We start from the raw sequence: 17,983 nt of genomic DNA, 5'->3' as shown, positions 1-17,983 counted from the left end.
CCCCTCCGAGAGTGCAGCGCTCCCTCGGTACTGCCCCTCCGACAGTGCAGCACTCCCTCAGTACTGCCCCTTCGACAGTGCAGCTCTCCCTCAGTACTGCTCCTCCGACAGTGCAGTGCTCCCTCAGTACTGCCCCTCCGACAGTGCAGCACTCCCTCAGTACTGCCCCTTCGACAGTGCAGCGCTCCCTCAGTACTGTTCCTCCGACAGTGCAGCGCTCCCTCAGTACTGCCCCTCCGACAGTGCAGCACTCCCTCAGTACTGCCCCTCCGACAGTGCAGTGCTCCCTCAGTACTGCCCCTTCGACAGTGCAGCGCTCCCTCAGTACTGCTCCTCCGACAGTGCAGCACTCCCTCAGTACTGCTCCTCCGACAGTGCAGCACTTCCCTCAATACTGTCCCTCTGACAGTGCAGCACTCCCTCAGTACTGCCCCTCCAACAGTGCAGCACTCCCTCAGTACTGCCCCTTCGACAGTGCAGCACTCCCTCAGTACTGCCCCTCCGACAGTGCAGCACTTCCCTCAATACTGTCCCTCTGACAGTGCAGCACTCCCTCAGTACTGCCCCTTCGACAGTGCAGCACTCCCTCAGTACTGCCCCTCCGACAGTGCAGTGCTCCCTCAGTACTGCTCCTCCGACAGTGCAGCACTCCCTCAGTACTGCCCCTCCGACAGTGCAGTGCTCCCTCAGTACTGCTCCTCCGACAGTGCAGCACTCCCTCAGTACTGCCCCTCCGACAGTGCAGTGCTCCCTCAGTACTGCTCCTCCGACAGTGCAGTGCTCCCTCAGTACTGCCCCTCCGACAGTGCAGCACTCCCTCAATACTGCACCAAAATGTGAGCCTGGATTTGCTGCTCAAGTCTCTGGAATGGGATGCAGACGTGAGAGTGCCAGCCACTGAGGCACAGCTGACACCCTTGCTTCAGTAAAGCAATGACAGATAATAGCTGTAAGCAAAATCTTTTATTGAAAATGTAGAAGCTTTAATTGCACTTCACAGTATTCCGAAACCAAGAATAAAACACCTGCATTAGAATGACTGTCACATTGAAATATTGCCACGACTCTAAAATACCAATTTACCCCCAAACACCTGTTGCTCCATCGATCCACCTGCCGGAGGCTCCCGCTTGTGGGCTCTGGCTGGTCCACTCTGGGGGGCATCACACAGCCAAGTCTCACTCGCAACCTGCTGACATTCCAACAGGGGGCGATGGGAGAGCAGGAGGAGAGAGTGGGGGAGAGTGAGGGAAAGAGGAGGGGCGAGATTGGGAGAGCAATGGGGATGTGTTAACCTGAGGCACAATGTTTAAATCTAAGTAACACACCTTAAAGAGTTGAAACATTATTTCCCCCTTAGTTAAGCTGCAACGCTGGGCTCTGAGTTAAAATGCAAGCTGTATAATGAGGAGTGCAGCGGGCAGTGAGGAGTGTGAGTCCCCTCACTGTTGGCACTGACGGGGAAGTTCCCCCCACTCCAGCTCTAGGGCTCGATGGTGCGATCAGTCGGGAGTAGGCTCACTCCAAGCTCCTTCGCAACCGAGTTCTGAAAAATACAGAAAGTTCCTTTGTAATAGGGAATGGAAGGAATTAAAGTGGGCACAACATTCCTCTCTCTCTCTCTTTCCCTCGCGTTCTCCACACCCCCCCCAGTCTCTCCCTCTCTCCCCCCTCTCTCCCCCTCTCTCTCCTCCTCTCTCTCCCCCCCTCTCTCCCCCCCTCTCTCCCTCTCTCTCCTCCTCTCTCTCCCCCCCTCTCTCCCTCTCTCTCCTCCTCTCTCTCCCCCTCTCTCTCCCTCTCTCTGTCCCCCCTCTCTCCCTCTCTCTCTCTCCCCCCTTTCTCCCTCACTCTTCCCCTCTCTCACTCTCCCCCCTCTCTCTCCCTCACTTTCCCCCTCCTCCCCTTCTCTCTCTCTCCCTCCCCGTCTCTCCATCACTTCCCCCACCCCTCTCTCCCCCTTCTCTCTCTTTCTCCTCCTCTCTCTCCCCCTCTCTCTCCTCCTCTCTCTCTCCCCCCTCGCTCCCTCTCTCTCTCTCTCCCCCTCTCTCTCTCTCTCCCCCTCTCTCTCCCTCACTTCCCCCACCTCTCGCTCTCTCCCCCACTCTCTCCCTCACTCTTCCCTTCTCTCACTCTCCCCCTCTCTCTTCCTCACTTTCCCCACCCGCTCTCCACTTCTCTCTCTCTCTCCTCCTCTCTCTCTCCCCGTCTCTCCCTCACTTTCCCCCCCCTCTCTCCCCCTTCTCTCTCTCTCCTCCTCTCTCTCCATCCCCCTCTCTCCCCCTCTCTCTCTGTTACCCTCTCTCTACAACTCCGCGTTCAACAATTATTTCTACAAACCTTTCCTGTTCCTCTTAATATGTTTTGAGATTCTCTCCCCATTCTCCCTCTTTACTTTCCGTATCCCTTACTGAACCTTATTTTCTCACATTGTCTGCTCAGAGTCCTGCCTGTAGTCCCCGTGTGCTCTCTCAGCATTGGTGTATCTCGAACCTCTCGATCCATCCTTTACATTCGCAAACAGGTAGCTGTCTCCTACATCTATTGAGTCAGGCTCACTCCTCACCCCCGCACTCCCCACCCCCACACTCCCCACCGCACTCCCCACCCCGCACTCCCCACCCCCACACTCCCCACCCCCGCACTCCCCACCCCCACACTCCCCACCGCACTCCCCACCCCGCACTCTCCACCCCCACACTCCCCACCGCACTCCCCACCCCGCACTCCCCACCCCCACACTCCCCACCCCCGCACTCCCCACCCCCACACTCCCCACCCCGCACTCCCCACCCCCACACTCCCCACCCCCGCACTCCCCACCCCCACACTCCCCACCCCGCACTCCCCACCCCCACACTCCCCACCCCGCACTCCCCACCCCCGCACTCCCCACCCCCACACTCCCCATCCCGCACTCCCCACCCCGCACTCCCCACCCCTACACTCCCCATCCCGCAGTCCCCACCCCCACACTCCCCACCCCCGCACTCCCCACCCCGCACTCCCCACCCCCGCACTCCCCACCCCCACACTCCCCACCCTGCACTCCCCACCCCGCACTCCCCACCCTGCACTCCCCACCCCCACACTCCCCACCCCGCACTCCCCACCCCCACACTCCCCATCCCGCACTCCCCACCCCCGCACTCCCCACCCCACACTCCCCATCCCACACTCCCCACCCCCACACTCCCCACCCCCGCACTCCCCACCCCACACTCCCCATCCCACACTCCTCACCCCCGCACTCCCCACCCCCACACTCCCCACCGCACTCCCCACCCCGCACTCTCCACCCCCACACTCCCCACCGCACTCCCCACCCCGCACTCCCCACCCCCACACTCCCCACCCCCGCACTCCCCACCCCCACACTCCCCACCCCGCACTCCCCACCCCCACACTCCCCACCCCCGCACTCCCCACCCCCACACTCCCCACCCCGCACTCCCCACCCCCACACTCCCCACCCCGCACTCCCCACCCCCGCACTCCCCACCCCCACACTCCCCATCCCGCACTCCCCACCCCGCACTCCCCACCCCCACACTCCCCATCCCGCAGTCCCCACCCCCACACTCCCCACCCCCGCACTCCCCACCCCGCACTCCCCACCCCCGCACTCCCCACCCCCGCACTCCCCACCCCGCACTCCCCACCCTGCACTCCCCACCCCCACACTCCCCACCCCGCACTCCCCACCCCCACACTCCCCACCCTGCACTCCCCACCCCGCACTCCCCACCCTGCACTCCCCACCCCCACACTCCCCACCCCGCACTCCCCACCCCCACACTCCCCATCCCGCACTCCCCACCCCCGCACTCCCCACCCCACACTCCCCATCCCACACTCCCCACCCCCACACTCCCCACCCCCGCACTCCCCACCCCCACACTCCCCATCCCGCACTCCCCACCCCCGCACTCCCCACCCCCGCACTCCCCACCCCCGCACTCCCCACCCCCGCACTCCCCACCCCCACACTCCCCATCCCGCACTCCCCACCCCCGCACTCCCCACCCCGCACTCCCCACCCCCACACTCCCCACACCCACACTCCCCACCCCCACACTCCCCACCCCACACTCCCCACCCCCGCACTCCCCACCCCACACTCCCCATCCCGCACTCCCCACCCCCGCACTCCCCACCCCGCACTCCCCACCCCCACACTCCCCACACCCACACTCCCCACCCCCACACTCCCCACACCCACACTCCCCACCCCCACACTCCCCACCCCACACTCCCCACCCCCGCACTCCCCACCCCCACACTCCCCATCCCGCACTCCCCACCCCCGCACTCCCCACCCCACACTCCCCACCCCCGCACTCCCCACCCCCACACTCCCCACACTCCCCACCACTGCACTCCCCACCCCCGCACTCCCCACCCCCGCACTCCCCACCCCGCACTCCCCACCCCCGCACTCCCCACCCCCGCACTCCCCACCCCACACTCCCCACCCCCACACTCCCCACCCCGCACTCCCCACCCCCGCACTCCCCACCCCACACTCCCCACCCCCGCACTCCCCACCCCCGCACTCCCCACCCCCACACTCCCCACCCCCACACTCCCCACCCCCGCACTCCCCACACTCCCCACCACTGCACTCCCCACCCCCGCACTCCCCACCCCGCACTCCGCACCCCGCACTCCCCACCCCCACACTCCCCACCCCGCACTCCGCACCCCGCACTCCCCACCCCCACACTCCCCACCCCCACACTCCCCACCCACGCACTCCCCACCCCCACACTCCCCACACCCGCACTCCCCACCCCCGCACTCCCCACACTGCCCACCCCCACACTCCCCACCCACACACTCCCCACCCCGCACTCCCCACCCCCACACTCCCCACACCCACACTCCCCACCCCCGCACTCCCCACCCACGCACTCCCCACCCCCACACTCCCCACCCCCGCACTCCCACCCCCGCACTCCCCACCCCCACACTCCCCACCCCGCACTCCCCACCCACACACTCCCCACCCCCGCACTCCCCACCCCAACACTCCCCACCCCCGCACTCCCCACCCCACACTCCCCACCCCCACACTCCCCACCCCCAGACTCCCCACCCCCGCACTCCCCACCCCCACACTCCCCACCCCCACACTCCCCACCCCCGCCCTCCCCACGCCCGCACTCCCCACCCCCACACTCCCCACCCCCGCACTCCCCACCACACACTCTCCACCCCCACACTCCCCACCCCCACACTCCCCACCCCCGCCCTCCCCACCCCCGCACTCCCCACCCCCACACTCCCCACCCCCGCACTCCCCACCCCACAGTCCCCACCTCCACAATCCCCACCCCACACTGCACACCCCCGAACTCCCCACCCCCACACTCCCCACCCCACACTCCCTACCCCACACTCCCCACCCCCGCACTCTACACCCCCACACTCCCCACCCCCCACTCCCCACCCCCACACTCCCCACCCCCCACTCCCCACCCCCACACTCCCCACCCCCACACTCCCCACCCCCCACTCCCCACACTCCCCACCCCCACACTCCCCACCTCCACACTCCCCACCCCACACTCCCGCACTCCCCATCCCCACACTGCCCACCCCACACTCCCCACCGCACACTCCCCACCCCCACACTCTCCACCCCCCACTCCCCATCCCCACACTCCCCACCCCCCACTCCCCACCCCCCACTCCCCACCCCCACATTCCTCACCCCCACATTCCTCACCCCACACTCCCCACCCCACACTCCCCACCCCCATACTCCCAACCCCCGCACTCCCCACACTCCCCAGCCCCGCATTCCCCACCCCCACACTCTCCACCCCCCACTCCCCATCCCCACACTCCCCACCCCCACACTCCCCACCCCCGTACTCCCCACCCCCACACTCCCCACCCCCACACTCCCCACCCCGACATTCCCCAACCCCGCATTCCCCACCCCCACACTCCCCACCCCCGCACTCCCCACCCCCGCAATCCCCCACCCCCGTACTCCCCACCCCCACACTCCCCACGCACTCCCCACCTCCACACTCCCCACACTCCCCACCCCCGCACTCCCCACCCCGACATTCCCCAACCCCACACTCCCCACCCCCACACTCCCCACCCCCGCACTCCCCACCCCCGCAATCCCCCACCCCCGTACTCCCCACCCCCACACTCCCCACCCCCAGACTCCCCACACTGCCCACCACCACACCCCCGCTCTCCCCACCCCCACACTCCCCACCCCCACACTCCCCACCCCCGCACTCCCCACCCCCACACTCCCCACCCCCGCACTCCCCACCCCCACACTCCCCACCCCCACACTCCCCACCCCCACACTCCCCACACTGCCCACCACCACACCCCCGCTCTCCCCACCCCCACGCTCCCCACCCCCACACTCCCCACCCCCACACTCCCCACCCCCGCACTCCCCACCCCCACACTCCCCACCCCCGCACTCCCCACCCCCGCACTCCCCACCCCCACAATCCCCACCCCCGCACTCCCCACACTGCCCACCCCCCCCACCCCGCACTCTCCACACTGCCCACCCCCGCACTCCCCACCCCCACACTCCCCACCCCCGCACTCCCCACCCCCGCACTCACCACCCCCGCACTCCCCACCCCCGCACTCCCCACCCCCGCACTCCCCACCCCCACACTCCCCACCCCCGCACTCCCCACCCCACACTCCCCACCCCCGCACTCCCCACCCCCGCACTCCCCACCCCCACATTCCCCACCCCCACACTCCCCACCCCCACACTCCCCACCCCCACACTCCCCACCCCCGCACTCCCCACCCCCACACTCCCCACCCCCACATTCCCCACCCCCACCCCACACTCCCCCACCCCACACTCCCCACCCCCCACTCCCCACCCCCATACTCCCCACCCCGGCACTCCCCACACTCCCCAGCCCTGCACTCCCCACACTCCCCACCCCCGCACTCCCCACCCCCACACTCCCCACCCCCGCACTCCCCACCCCCACATTCCCCACCCCCACACTCCCCACCCCCACATTCCCCACCCCCACCCCACACTCCCCACCCCCACACTCCCCACCCCCCACTCCCCACTCCCATACTCCCCACCCCGGCGCTCCCCACACTCCCCAGCCCTGCACTCCCCACCCCCGCACTCCCCACCCCCACATTCCCCACCCCCGCACTCCCCACCCCCACATTCCCCACCCCCACACTCCCCACCCCCACATTCCCCACCCCCACACTCCCCACCCCCGCACTCCCCACCCCCGCAATCCCCCACCCCCGCACTCCCCACCCCCGCACTCCCCACCCCCACACTCCCCACGCACTCCCCACCTCCACACCCCCACACTCCCCACACCCGCACTCCCCACCCCGACATTCCCCACCCCCACACTCCCCACCCCCACACTCCCCACACTCCCCACCACCACACCCCCGCTCTCCCCACCCCCGCACTCCCCACCCCCACACTCCCCACCCCCACACTCCCCACCACCACACCCCCGCTCTCCCCACACTCCCACACTCCCCACCCCCACACTCCCCACCCACACACTCCCCACCCCCGCACTCCCCACACTCCCCACCCCCGCACTCCCCACCCTCCCCACCCCCACACTCCCCACACCCACACTCCCCACCCCCGCACTCCCACACTCCCCACCCCCACACTCCCCACCCCCACACTCCCCACCCCCGCACTCCCCACACTGCCCACCCCCACACTCCCCATCCCCGCACTCCCCACACTGCCCACCCCCACACTCCCCACCCCCACACTCCCCACACTCCGGACCCCCGCACTCCCCACCCCCACACTCCCCACCCCCGCACTCCCCACCCCCGCACTCCCCACCCCCACACTCCCCACAATCCCCATCCCCGCACTCCCCACACTCCCCACCCCCGCACTCCCCATCCCCACACTCCCCACAATCCCCACCCCCGCACTCCCCACCCCCACCGGTCTGGCTCCCCCCTCGCAGGCTCACTGTCTACTCCCGCCGGTCTGGCTCCCCAGTGTGTGCACAGACTGAGTGTTAGAGCAGCTGAACGTCGGCCAACACTCACCACGTGATCGACCACATTGACGTGATAAGGAATTGCCCCGTGCTGCTCACACTCCGCGATGTGAAGTGACGCTTTGTCTCCGGGAATCAGCATAGGAAGGCCAGGCTCACTCTGCCAGGGAAGCACATCACATCCGTTAGTCTTCTCCGCAGCACCTCCCAAGCCCGCCACCTCTACCGCCGAGAAGGACAAGGGCAGCCGCCGCATGGGAACACCATCAGCTACAAGTTCCCTTCCGAGTCACACACCATCCTGACTTGGAAATATATCACCATTCCTTCATCGTCGCTGAGTCAAAATCCTGGAACTCCCTCCCTAACAGCACTGTGGGAGCACCTTCACCACACGAACTGCAGCGGTTCAAGAAGGCGGCTCACCACCACTTTCTCATGGGCAATTAGGGATGGGCAATAAATGCCGGCCTTGCCAGCGATGCCGAGAATGAATAACAGAAAAAGTTTGACTCAAACTGAGACGCAATCACTCGAATCTTAGACTCAGAACAGCAGCGAACCTCAGGTTAGGGCAGAAGATGGAATCAGTCAGTAAAAGCTGCCTGTCAGTCACTAACATAAAACCAAAACCCAAACTTCAAAAAGAATATTACACTGCTGTATCGAGCTTCCTCCCACAGCACGGCTTAAGCTGCAATGTTTAAGCGCAATGCACCTGTTATTTACGAGTTGATTGTAAATGCATTTGTGACTTGCATACACAGGAGTTTTACACAGATCGCATCGGTTGAAATTAAAATGCTTAAACCTCTCATCAGGGACAGAATGAGTGAATATTTGACCAAGAACATCTGATCAGAGTCACCATGGATCCGCGCAGATTTACGGCAGGCAATCATGTTTGATGAAACGGGTTGAATTTTTTATGGAAGTCACGAAGATGGTGATCGGGGCAGTGTCCATGGATGGTGATCGGGGCAGTGTCTATGGATGGTGATCGGGGCAGTGTCTAAGGGTGGTGATCGGGGCAGTGTCTGTGGATGGTGATCGGGGCAGTGTCTATGGATGGTGATCGGGGCAGTGTCTAAGGGTGGTGATCGGGGCAGTGTCTATGGATGGTGATCGGGGCAGTGTCTATGGATGGTGATCGGGGCAGTGTCTATGGATGGTGATCGGGCAGTGTCTATGGATGGTGATCGGGCAGTGTCTGTGGATGGTGATCGGGGCAGTGTCGATGGATCGAGATCGGAGCAGTGTCTACGGATGGTGATCGGGGCAGTGTCTATGGAAGCTGATCGGGGCAGTGTCTATGGATGGTGATCGGGGCAGTGTCTATGGATGGTGTGTCAGGGCAGTGTCTGTGGATGGTGATCGGGGCAGTGTCTATGGATGGTGATCGGGGCAGTGTCTATGGATGGTGTGTCAGGGCAGTGTCTGTGGATGGTGATCGGGGCAGTGTCTATGGACGGTGATCGGGGCAGTGTCTATGGATGGTGTGTCAGGGCAGTGTCTGTGGATGGTGATCGGGGCAGTGTCTATGGACGGTGATCGGGGCAGTGTCTATGGATGGTGTGTCAGGGCAGTGTCTGTGGATGGTGATCGGGGCAGTGTCTATGGATGGTGATCGGGGCAGTGTCTGTGGATGGTGATCGGGGCAGTGTCTATGGATGGTGATTGTGGCAGTGTCTTTGGATGGAGATCGAAGCAGTGTCTATGGATGGTGATCGGGGCAGTGTCTATGGATGGTGGATGGGGCAGTGTCTATGGATGGCGATCGGGGCAGTGTCTATGGACGGTGATCGGGGCAGTGTCTATGGATGGTGTGTCAGGGCAGTGTCTGTGGATGGTGATCGGGGCAGTGTCTATGGACGGTGATCGGGGCAGTGTCTATGGATGGTGTGTCAGGGCAGTGTCTGTGGATGGTGATCGGGGCAGTGTCTATGGACGGTGATCGGGGCAGTGTCTATGGATGGTGTGTCAGGGCAGTGTCTGTGGATGGTGATCGGGGCAGTGTCTATGGACGGTGATCGGGGCAGTGTCTATGGATGGTGATCGGGGCAGTGTCTTTGGATGGAGATCGAAGCAGTGTCTATGGATGGTGATCGGGGCAGTGTCTATGGATGGTGGATGGGGCAGTGTCTATGGATGGCGATCGGGGCAGTGTTTATGGATGGTGATTGGGGCAGTGTCTATGGATGGTGATCGGGGCAGTGTCTATGGATGGTGGATGGGGCAGTGTCTATGGATGGTGATCGGGGCAGTGTCTATGGATGGTGATCGGGGCAGTGTCTGTGGATGGTGATCGGGGAAGTGTCTATGGATGGTGGATGGGGCAATGTCTATGGATGGTGATCGGGGCAATGTCTATGGATTGTGATCAGGGCAGTGTCTATGGATGGTCATCGGGGCAGTGTCTAAGGGTGGTGATCGGGGCAGTGTCTATGGATGGTGATCGGGGCAGTGTCTATGGATGGTGATCGGGCAGTGTCTATGGATGGTGATCGGGCAGTGTTTATGGATGGTGATCGGGGCAGTGTCTATGGATGGTGATCGGGCAGTGTCTATGGATGGTGATCGGGGCAGTGTCTATGGATGGTGATCGGGCAGTGTCTATGGATGGTGATCGGGCAGTGTCTATGGATGGTGATCGGGCAGTGTCTGTGGATGGTGATCGGGGCAGTGTCGATGGATCGAGATCGGAGCAGTGTCTACGGATGGTGATCGGGGCAGTGTCTGTGGATGGTGGATGGGGCAGTGTCTGTGGATGGTGATCGGGGCAGTGTCTATGGATGGTGATCGGGGCAGTGTCTATGGATGGTGATTGTGGCAATGTCTTTGGATGGAGATCGTGGCAGTGTCTATGGATGGTGGATGGGGCAGTGTCTATGGATGGCGATCGGGGCAGTGTTTATGGATGGTGATCGGGGCAGTGTCTATGGATGGTGGATGGGGCAGTGTCTATGGATGGTGATCGGGGCAGTGTCTATGGATGGTGATCGTGGCAGTGTCTATGGATGGTGGATGGGGCAGTGTCTATGGATGGCGATCGGGGCAGTGTTTATGGATGGTGATCGGGGCAGTGTCTATGGATGGTGATCGGGGCAGTGTCTATGGATGGTGGATGGGGCAGTGTCTATGGATGGCGATCGGGGCAGTGTTTATGGATGGTGATTGGGGCAGTGTCTATGGATGGTGATCGGGGCAGTGTCTATGGATGGTGATCGGGGCAGTGTCGATTGATGGAGATCGGAGCAGTGTCTATGGATGGTGATCGGGGCAGTGTCTATGGATGGTGGATGGGGCAGTGTCTGTGGATGGTGATCGGGGCAGTGTCTATGGATGGTGATCGGGGCAGTGTCTATGGATGGTGATTGTGGCAGTGTCTTTGGATGGAGATCGAAGCAGTGTCTATGGATGGTGATCGGGGCAGTGTCTATGGATGGTGGATGGGGCAGTGTCTATGGATGGTGATCGGGGCAGTGTCTATGGATGGTGGATGGGGCAGTGTCTATGGATGGCGATCGGGGCAGTGTTTATGGATGGTGATCGGGGCAGTGTCTATGGATGGTGATCGGGGCAGTGTCTATGGATGGTGATCGGGGCAGTGTCGATTGATGGAGATCGGAGCAGTGTCTATGGATGGTGATCGGGCAGTGTCTATGGATGGTGATCGGGGCAGTGTCGATTGATGGAGATCGGAGCAGTGTCTATGGATGGTGGATGGGGCAGTGTCTGTGGATGGTGATCGGGGCAGTGTCTGTGGATGGTGATCGGGGCAGTGTCTATGGATGGTGATTGTGGCAGTGTCTTTGGATGGAGATCGAAGCAGTGTCTATGGATGGTGATCGGGGCAGTGTCTATGGATGGCGATCGGGGCAGTGTTTATGGATGGTGATTGGGGCAGTGTCTATGGATGGTGGATGGGGCAGTGTCTATGGATGGTGGATGGGGCAGTGTCTATGGATGGCGATCGGGGCAGTGTTTATGGATGGTGATTGGGGCAGTGTCTATGGATGGTGATCGGGGCAGTGTCTATGGATGGTGGATGGGGCAGTGTCTATGGATGGTGATCGGGGCAGTGTCTATGGATGGTGATCGGGGCAGTGTCTGTGGATGGTGATCGGGGAAGTGTCTATGGATGGTGGATGGGGCAATGTCTATGGATGGTGATCGGGGCAATGTCTATGGATTGTGATCAGGGCAGTGTCTATGGATGGTCATCGGGGCAGTGTCTAAGGGTGGTGATCGGGGCAGTGTCTATGGATGGTGATCGGGGCAGTGTCTATGGATGGTGATCGGGCAGTGTCTATGGATTGTGATCGGGCAGTGTTTATGGATGGTGATCGGAGCAGTGTCTATGGATGGTGATCGGGCAGTGTCTATGGATGGTGATCGGGGCAGTGTCTATGGATGGTGATCGGGCAGTGTCTATGGATGGTGATCGGGCAGTGTCTATGGATGGTGATCGGGCAGTGTCTGTGGATGGTGATCGGGGCAGTGTCGATGGATCGAGATCGGAGCAGTGTCTACGGATGGTGATCGGGGCAGTGTCTGTGGATGGTGGATGGGGCAGTGTCTGTGGATGGTGATCGGGGCAGTGTCTATGGATGGTGATCGGGGCAGTGTCTATGGATGGTGATTGTGGCAGTGTCTTTGGATGGAGATCGAAGCAGTGTCTATGGATGGTGATCGGGGCAGTGTCTATGGATGGTGGATGGGGCAGTGTCTATGGATGGCGATCGGGGCAGTGTTTATGGATGGTGATTGGGGCAGTGTCTATGGATGGTGATCGGGGCAGTGTCTATGGATGGTGATCGGGGCAGTGTCGATTGATGGAGATCGGAGCAGTGTCTATGGATGGTGATCGGGGCAGTGTTTATGGATGGTGGATGGGGCAGTGTCGATGGATGGTGATCGGGGCAGTGTCTATGGATGGTGGATGGGGCAGTGTCTATGGATGGCGATCGGGGCAGTGTTTATGGATGGTGATTGGGGCAGTGTCTATGGATGGTGATCGGGGCAGTGTCTATGGATGGTGGATGGGGCAGTGTCTATGGATGGCGATCGGGGCAGTGTTTATGGATGGTGATTGGGGCAGTGTCTATGGATGGTGATCGGGGCAGTGTCTATGGATGGTGATCGGGGCAGTGTCGATTGATGGAGATCGGAGCAGTGTCTATGGATGGTGATCGGGGCAGTGTCTATGGATGGTGGATGGGGCAGTGTCGATTGATGGAGATCGGAGCAGTGTCTATGGATGGTGATCGGGGCAGTGTCTATGGATGGTGATCGGGGCAGTGTCTATGGATGGTGATCGGGGCAGTGTCTATGGATGGTGATTGTGGCAGTGTCTTTGGATGGAGATCGAAGCAGTGTCTATGGATGGTGATCGGGGCAGTGTCTATGGATGGTGGATGGGGCAGTGTCTATGGATGGCGATCGGGGCAGTGTTTATGGATGGTGATTGGGGCAGTGTCTATGGATGGTGATCGGGGCAGTGTCCATGGATGGTGGATGGGGCAGTGTCTCTGGATGGTGATCGGGGCAGTGTCTATGGATGGTGATCGGGGCAGTGTCTATGGATGGTGATCGGGCAGTGTCTATGGATGGTGATCGGGCAGTGTCTGTGGATGGTGATCGGGGCAGTGTCGATGGATCGAGATCGGAGCAGTGTCTACGGATGGTGATCGGGGCAGTGTCTGTGGAAGCTGATCGGGGCAGTGTCTATGGATGGTGTGTCAGGGCAGTGTCTGTGGATGGTGATCGGGGCAGTGTCTATGGACGGTGATCGGGGCAGTGTCTATGGATGGTGTGTCAGGGCAGTGTCTGTGGATGGTGATCGGGGCAGTGTCTATGGATGGTGATTGGGGCAGTGTCTATGGATGGTGTGTCAGGGCAGTGTCTGTGGATGGTGATCGGGGCAGTGTCTATGGATGGTGTGTCAGGGCAGTGTCTGTGGATGGTGATCGGGGCAGTGTCTATGGACGGTGATCGGGGCAGTGTCTATGGATGGTGTGTCAGGGCAGTGTCTGTGGATGGTGATCGGGGCAGTGTCTATGGACGGTGATCGGGGCAGTGTCTATGGATGGTGTGTCAGGGCAGTGTCTGTGGATGGTGATCGGGGCAGTGTCTATGGATGGTGATTGTGGCAGTGTCTTTGGATGGAGATCGAAGCAGTGTCTATGGATGGTGATCGGGGCAGTGTCTATGGATGGTGGATGGGGCAGTGTCTATGGATGGTGGATGGGGCAGTGTCTATGGATGGCGATCGGGGCAGTGTTTATGGATGGTGATTGGGGCAGTGTCTATGGATGGTGATCGGGGCAGTGTCTATGGATGGTGGATGGGGCAGTGTCTATGGATGGTGATCGGGGCAATGTCTATGGATTGTGATCAGGGCAGTGTCTATGGATGGTCATCGGGGCAGTGTCTAAGGGTGGTGATCGGGGCAGTGTCTATGGATGGTGATCGGGGCAGTGTCTATGGATGGTGATCGGGCAGTGTCTATGGATGGTGATCGGGCAGTGTCTATGGATGGTGATCGGGGCAGTGTTTATGGATGGTGATCGGGCAGTGTCTATGGATGGTGATCGGGGCAGTGTCTATGGATGGTGATCGGGCAGTGTCTATGGATGGTGATCGGGCAGTGTCTATGGATGGTGATCGGGCAGTGTCTGTGGATGGTGATTGGGGCAGTGTCGATGGATCGAGATCGGAGCAGTGTCTACGGATGGTGATAGGGGCAGTGTCTGTGGATGGAGGATGGGGCAGTGTCTGTGGATGGTGATCGGGGCAGTGTCTATGGATGGTGATCGGGCAGTGTCTATGGATGGTGATCGGGCAGTGTCTATGGATGGTGATCGGGCAGTGTCTGTGGATGGTGATTGTGGCAGTGTCTTTGGATGGAGATCGAAGCAGTGTCTATGGATGGTGATCGGGGCAGTGTCTATGGATGGTGGATGGGGCAGTGTCTATGGATGGCGATCGGGGCAGTGTTTATGGATGGTGATTGGGGCAGTGTCTGTGGATGGTGATCGGGGCAGTGTCTATGGATGGTGGATGGGGCAGTGTCTATGGATGGTGATCGGGGCAGTGTCTATGGATGGTGATCGGGGCAGTGTCGATTGATGGAGATCGGAGCAGTGTCTATGGATGGTGATCGGGGCAGTGTCTATGGATGGTGGATGGGGCAGTGTCTGTGGATGGTGATCGGGGCAGTGTCTATGGATGGTGATCGGGGCAGTGTCTATGGATGGTGATTGTGGCAGTGTCTTTGGATGGAGATCGAAGCAGTGTCTATGGATGGTGATCGGGGCAGTGTCTATGGATGGTGGATGGGGCAGTGTCTGTGGATGGTGATCGGGGCAGTGTCTATGGATGGTGGATGGGCCAGTGTCTATGGATGGTGGATGGGGCAGTGTCTATGGATGCTGGATGGGGCAGTGTCTATGGATGGTGATCGGGGCAGTGTCTATGGATGGTGATCGGGGCAGTGTCTATGGATGGTGATCGGGGCAGTGTCTATGTATGGTGATCGGAGCAGTGTCTATGGATGGTGGATGGGGCAGTGTCTATGGATGGTGATCGGGGCAGTGTCTATGGATGGTGATGGGGGCAGTGTCTATGGATGGTGATCGGGGCAGTGTCTATGGATGGTGGATGGGGCAGTGTCTATGGATGGTGGATGGGGCAGTGTCTATGGATGGCGATCGGGGCAGTGTCGATGGATGGTGGATGGGGCAATGTCTATGGATGGTGATCGGGGCAATGTCTATGGATTGTGACCAGGGCAGTGTCTATGGATGGTGATCGGGGCAGTGTCTAAGGGTGGTGATCAGGGCAGTGTCTATGGATGGTGATCGGGGCAGTGTCTATGGATGGTGATCGGGGCAATGTCTATGGATTGTGATTAGGGCAGTGTCTATGGATGGTGATCGGAGCAGTATCTATGGATGGTGATCGGGGCACTGTCTATTGATGGTGATCGGGGCAGTGTCTATGGTGGTGATCGGGGCAGTGTCTGTGGATGGTGAACGGGGCAGTGTCTATGGATGGTGATCGGGGCAGTGTCTATGGATGGTGATCGGGGCAGTGTCTATGGATGGTGATCCGGGCAATGTTTATGGACGGTGATCGGGGAAGCGTCTATGGATGGTGATCGGGGCAGTGTCTATGGATGGTGGATGGGGCAGTGTCTATGGATGGTGATCGGGGCAGTGTCTATGGATGGTGGATGGGGCAGTGTCTGTGGATGGTGATCGGGGCAGTGTCGAAGGGTGGTGATCGGGGCAGTGTCTATGGATGGTGATCGGGGCAGTGTCTATAGATGGTGATCGGGGCAATGTCTATGGATTGTGATGAGGGCAATGTTTATGGATGGTGATCGGAGCAGTATCTATGGATGTGATCGGGGCAGTGTCTATGGATGGTGATCGGGGCAGTGTCTATGGATGGTGATTGGGGCAGTGTCTATGGATGGTGATCGGGGCAATGTTTATGGACGGTGATCGGGGCAGCGTCTATGGATGGTGATCGGGGAAGTGTCTATGGATGGTGGATGGGGCAGTGTCTATGGATGGTGATCGGGGCAGTGTCTATGGATGGTGGATGGGGCAGTGTCTGTGGATGGTGATCGGGGCAGTGTCTGTGGGTGGTGGATGGGGCAGTGTCTATGGATGGTGATCGGGGCAGTGTCTATGGATGGTGGATGGGGCAGTGTCTGTGGATGGTGATCGGGGCAGTGTCTATGGATGGTGGATGGGGCAGTGTCTGTGGATGGTGATCGGGGCAGTGTCTGTGGGTGGTGGATGGGGCAGTGTCTATGGATGGTGATCGGGGCAGTGTCTATGGATGGTGGATGGGGCAGTGTCTGTGGATGGTGATCGGGGCAGTGTCTGTGGATGGTGGATGGGGCAGTGTCTGTGGATGGTGGATGGGGCAGCGTCTATGGTTGGTGATCGGGGCAGTGTCTATGGATGGTGGATGTGCCAGTGTCTATGGATGGTGGATGGGGCAGTGTCTATGGATGGTAGATGGGGCAGTGTCTATGGATGGTGATCGGGGCAGTGTTTATGGATGGTGATCGGGGCAGTGTCTATGGATGGTGATCGGAGCAGTGTCTATGGATGGTGGATGGGGCAGTGTCTATGGATGGTGATCGGGGCAGTGTCTATGGATGGTGATGGGGGCAGTGTCTATGGATGGTGATCGGGGCAGTGTCTATGGATGGTGGATGGGGCAGTGTCTATGGATGGTGGATGGGGCAATGTCTATGGATGGTGATCGGGGCAATGTCTATGGATTGTGATCAGGGCAGTGTCTATGGATGGTCATCGGGGCAGTGTCTAAGGGTGGTGATCGGGGCAGTGTCTATGGATGGTGATTGGGGCAATGTCTATGGATTGTGATTAGGGCAGTGTCTATGGATGGTGATTGGAGCAGTATCTATGGATGGTGATCGGGGCAGTGTCTATGGATGGTGATCGGGGCAGTGTCTATGGTGGTGATCGGGGCAGTGTCTGTGGATGGTGAACGGGGAAGTGTCTATGGATGGTGATCGGGGCAGTATCTATGGATGGTGATCGGGGCAGTGTCTATGGATGGTGATCGGGGCAATGTCTATGGATTGTGATTAGGGCAGTGTCTATGGATGGTGATCAGAGCAGTATCTATGGATGGTGATCGGGGCAGTGTCTATGGATGGTGATCGGGGCAGTGTCTATGGATGGTGATCGGGGCAGTGGCGATGGATGGTGATCGGGGCAATGTTTATGGACGGTGATCGGGGCAGCGTCTATGGATGGTGATCGGGGCAGTGTCTATGGATGGTGGATGGGGCAGTGTCTATGGATGGTGGATGGGGCAGTGTCTATGGATGGTGATCGGGGCAGTGTCTATGGATGGTGATCGGGGCAGTGTCAATGTATGGTGATCGGAGCAGTGTCTATGGATGGTGGATG

The 17,983-nt window shown here is 60.8% G+C and overlaps 1 protein-coding gene across 3 annotated transcripts in view; it reads right to left on the bottom strand.

Annotated features, from left to right (window-relative positions):
- Positions 1-946: 946 nt before the first annotated feature.
- Positions 947-17,983, bottom strand: part of LOC139279447 (uncharacterized oxidoreductase YjmC-like) — a 465,174-nt gene continuing 448,137 nt past the window's right edge. For all 3 annotated transcript variants that reach the window (XM_070898573.1, XM_070898574.1, XM_070898575.1), the window contains 2 exons: positions 8,071-8,181; positions 947-1,546 (listed from right to left, as the gene is read on the bottom strand). In XM_070898573.1, coding sequence (XP_070754674.1) covers positions 1,484-1,546; positions 8,071-8,181 — 174 coding nt within the window. In that variant the 3' untranslated portion in view covers positions 947-1,483. The remainder of the gene's footprint in view (positions 1,547-8,070; positions 8,182-17,983) is intronic.

The sequence above is a fragment of the Pristiophorus japonicus genome, chromosome 14 (assembly GCF_044704955.1).
Source record: "Pristiophorus japonicus isolate sPriJap1 chromosome 14, sPriJap1.hap1, whole genome shotgun sequence".
NCBI lineage: Eukaryota > Metazoa > Chordata > Chondrichthyes > Pristiophoridae > Pristiophorus > Pristiophorus japonicus.
Note: the sequence above shows the minus strand (reverse complement) of the source record. Positions and strands in the feature narration are given on the sequence as shown.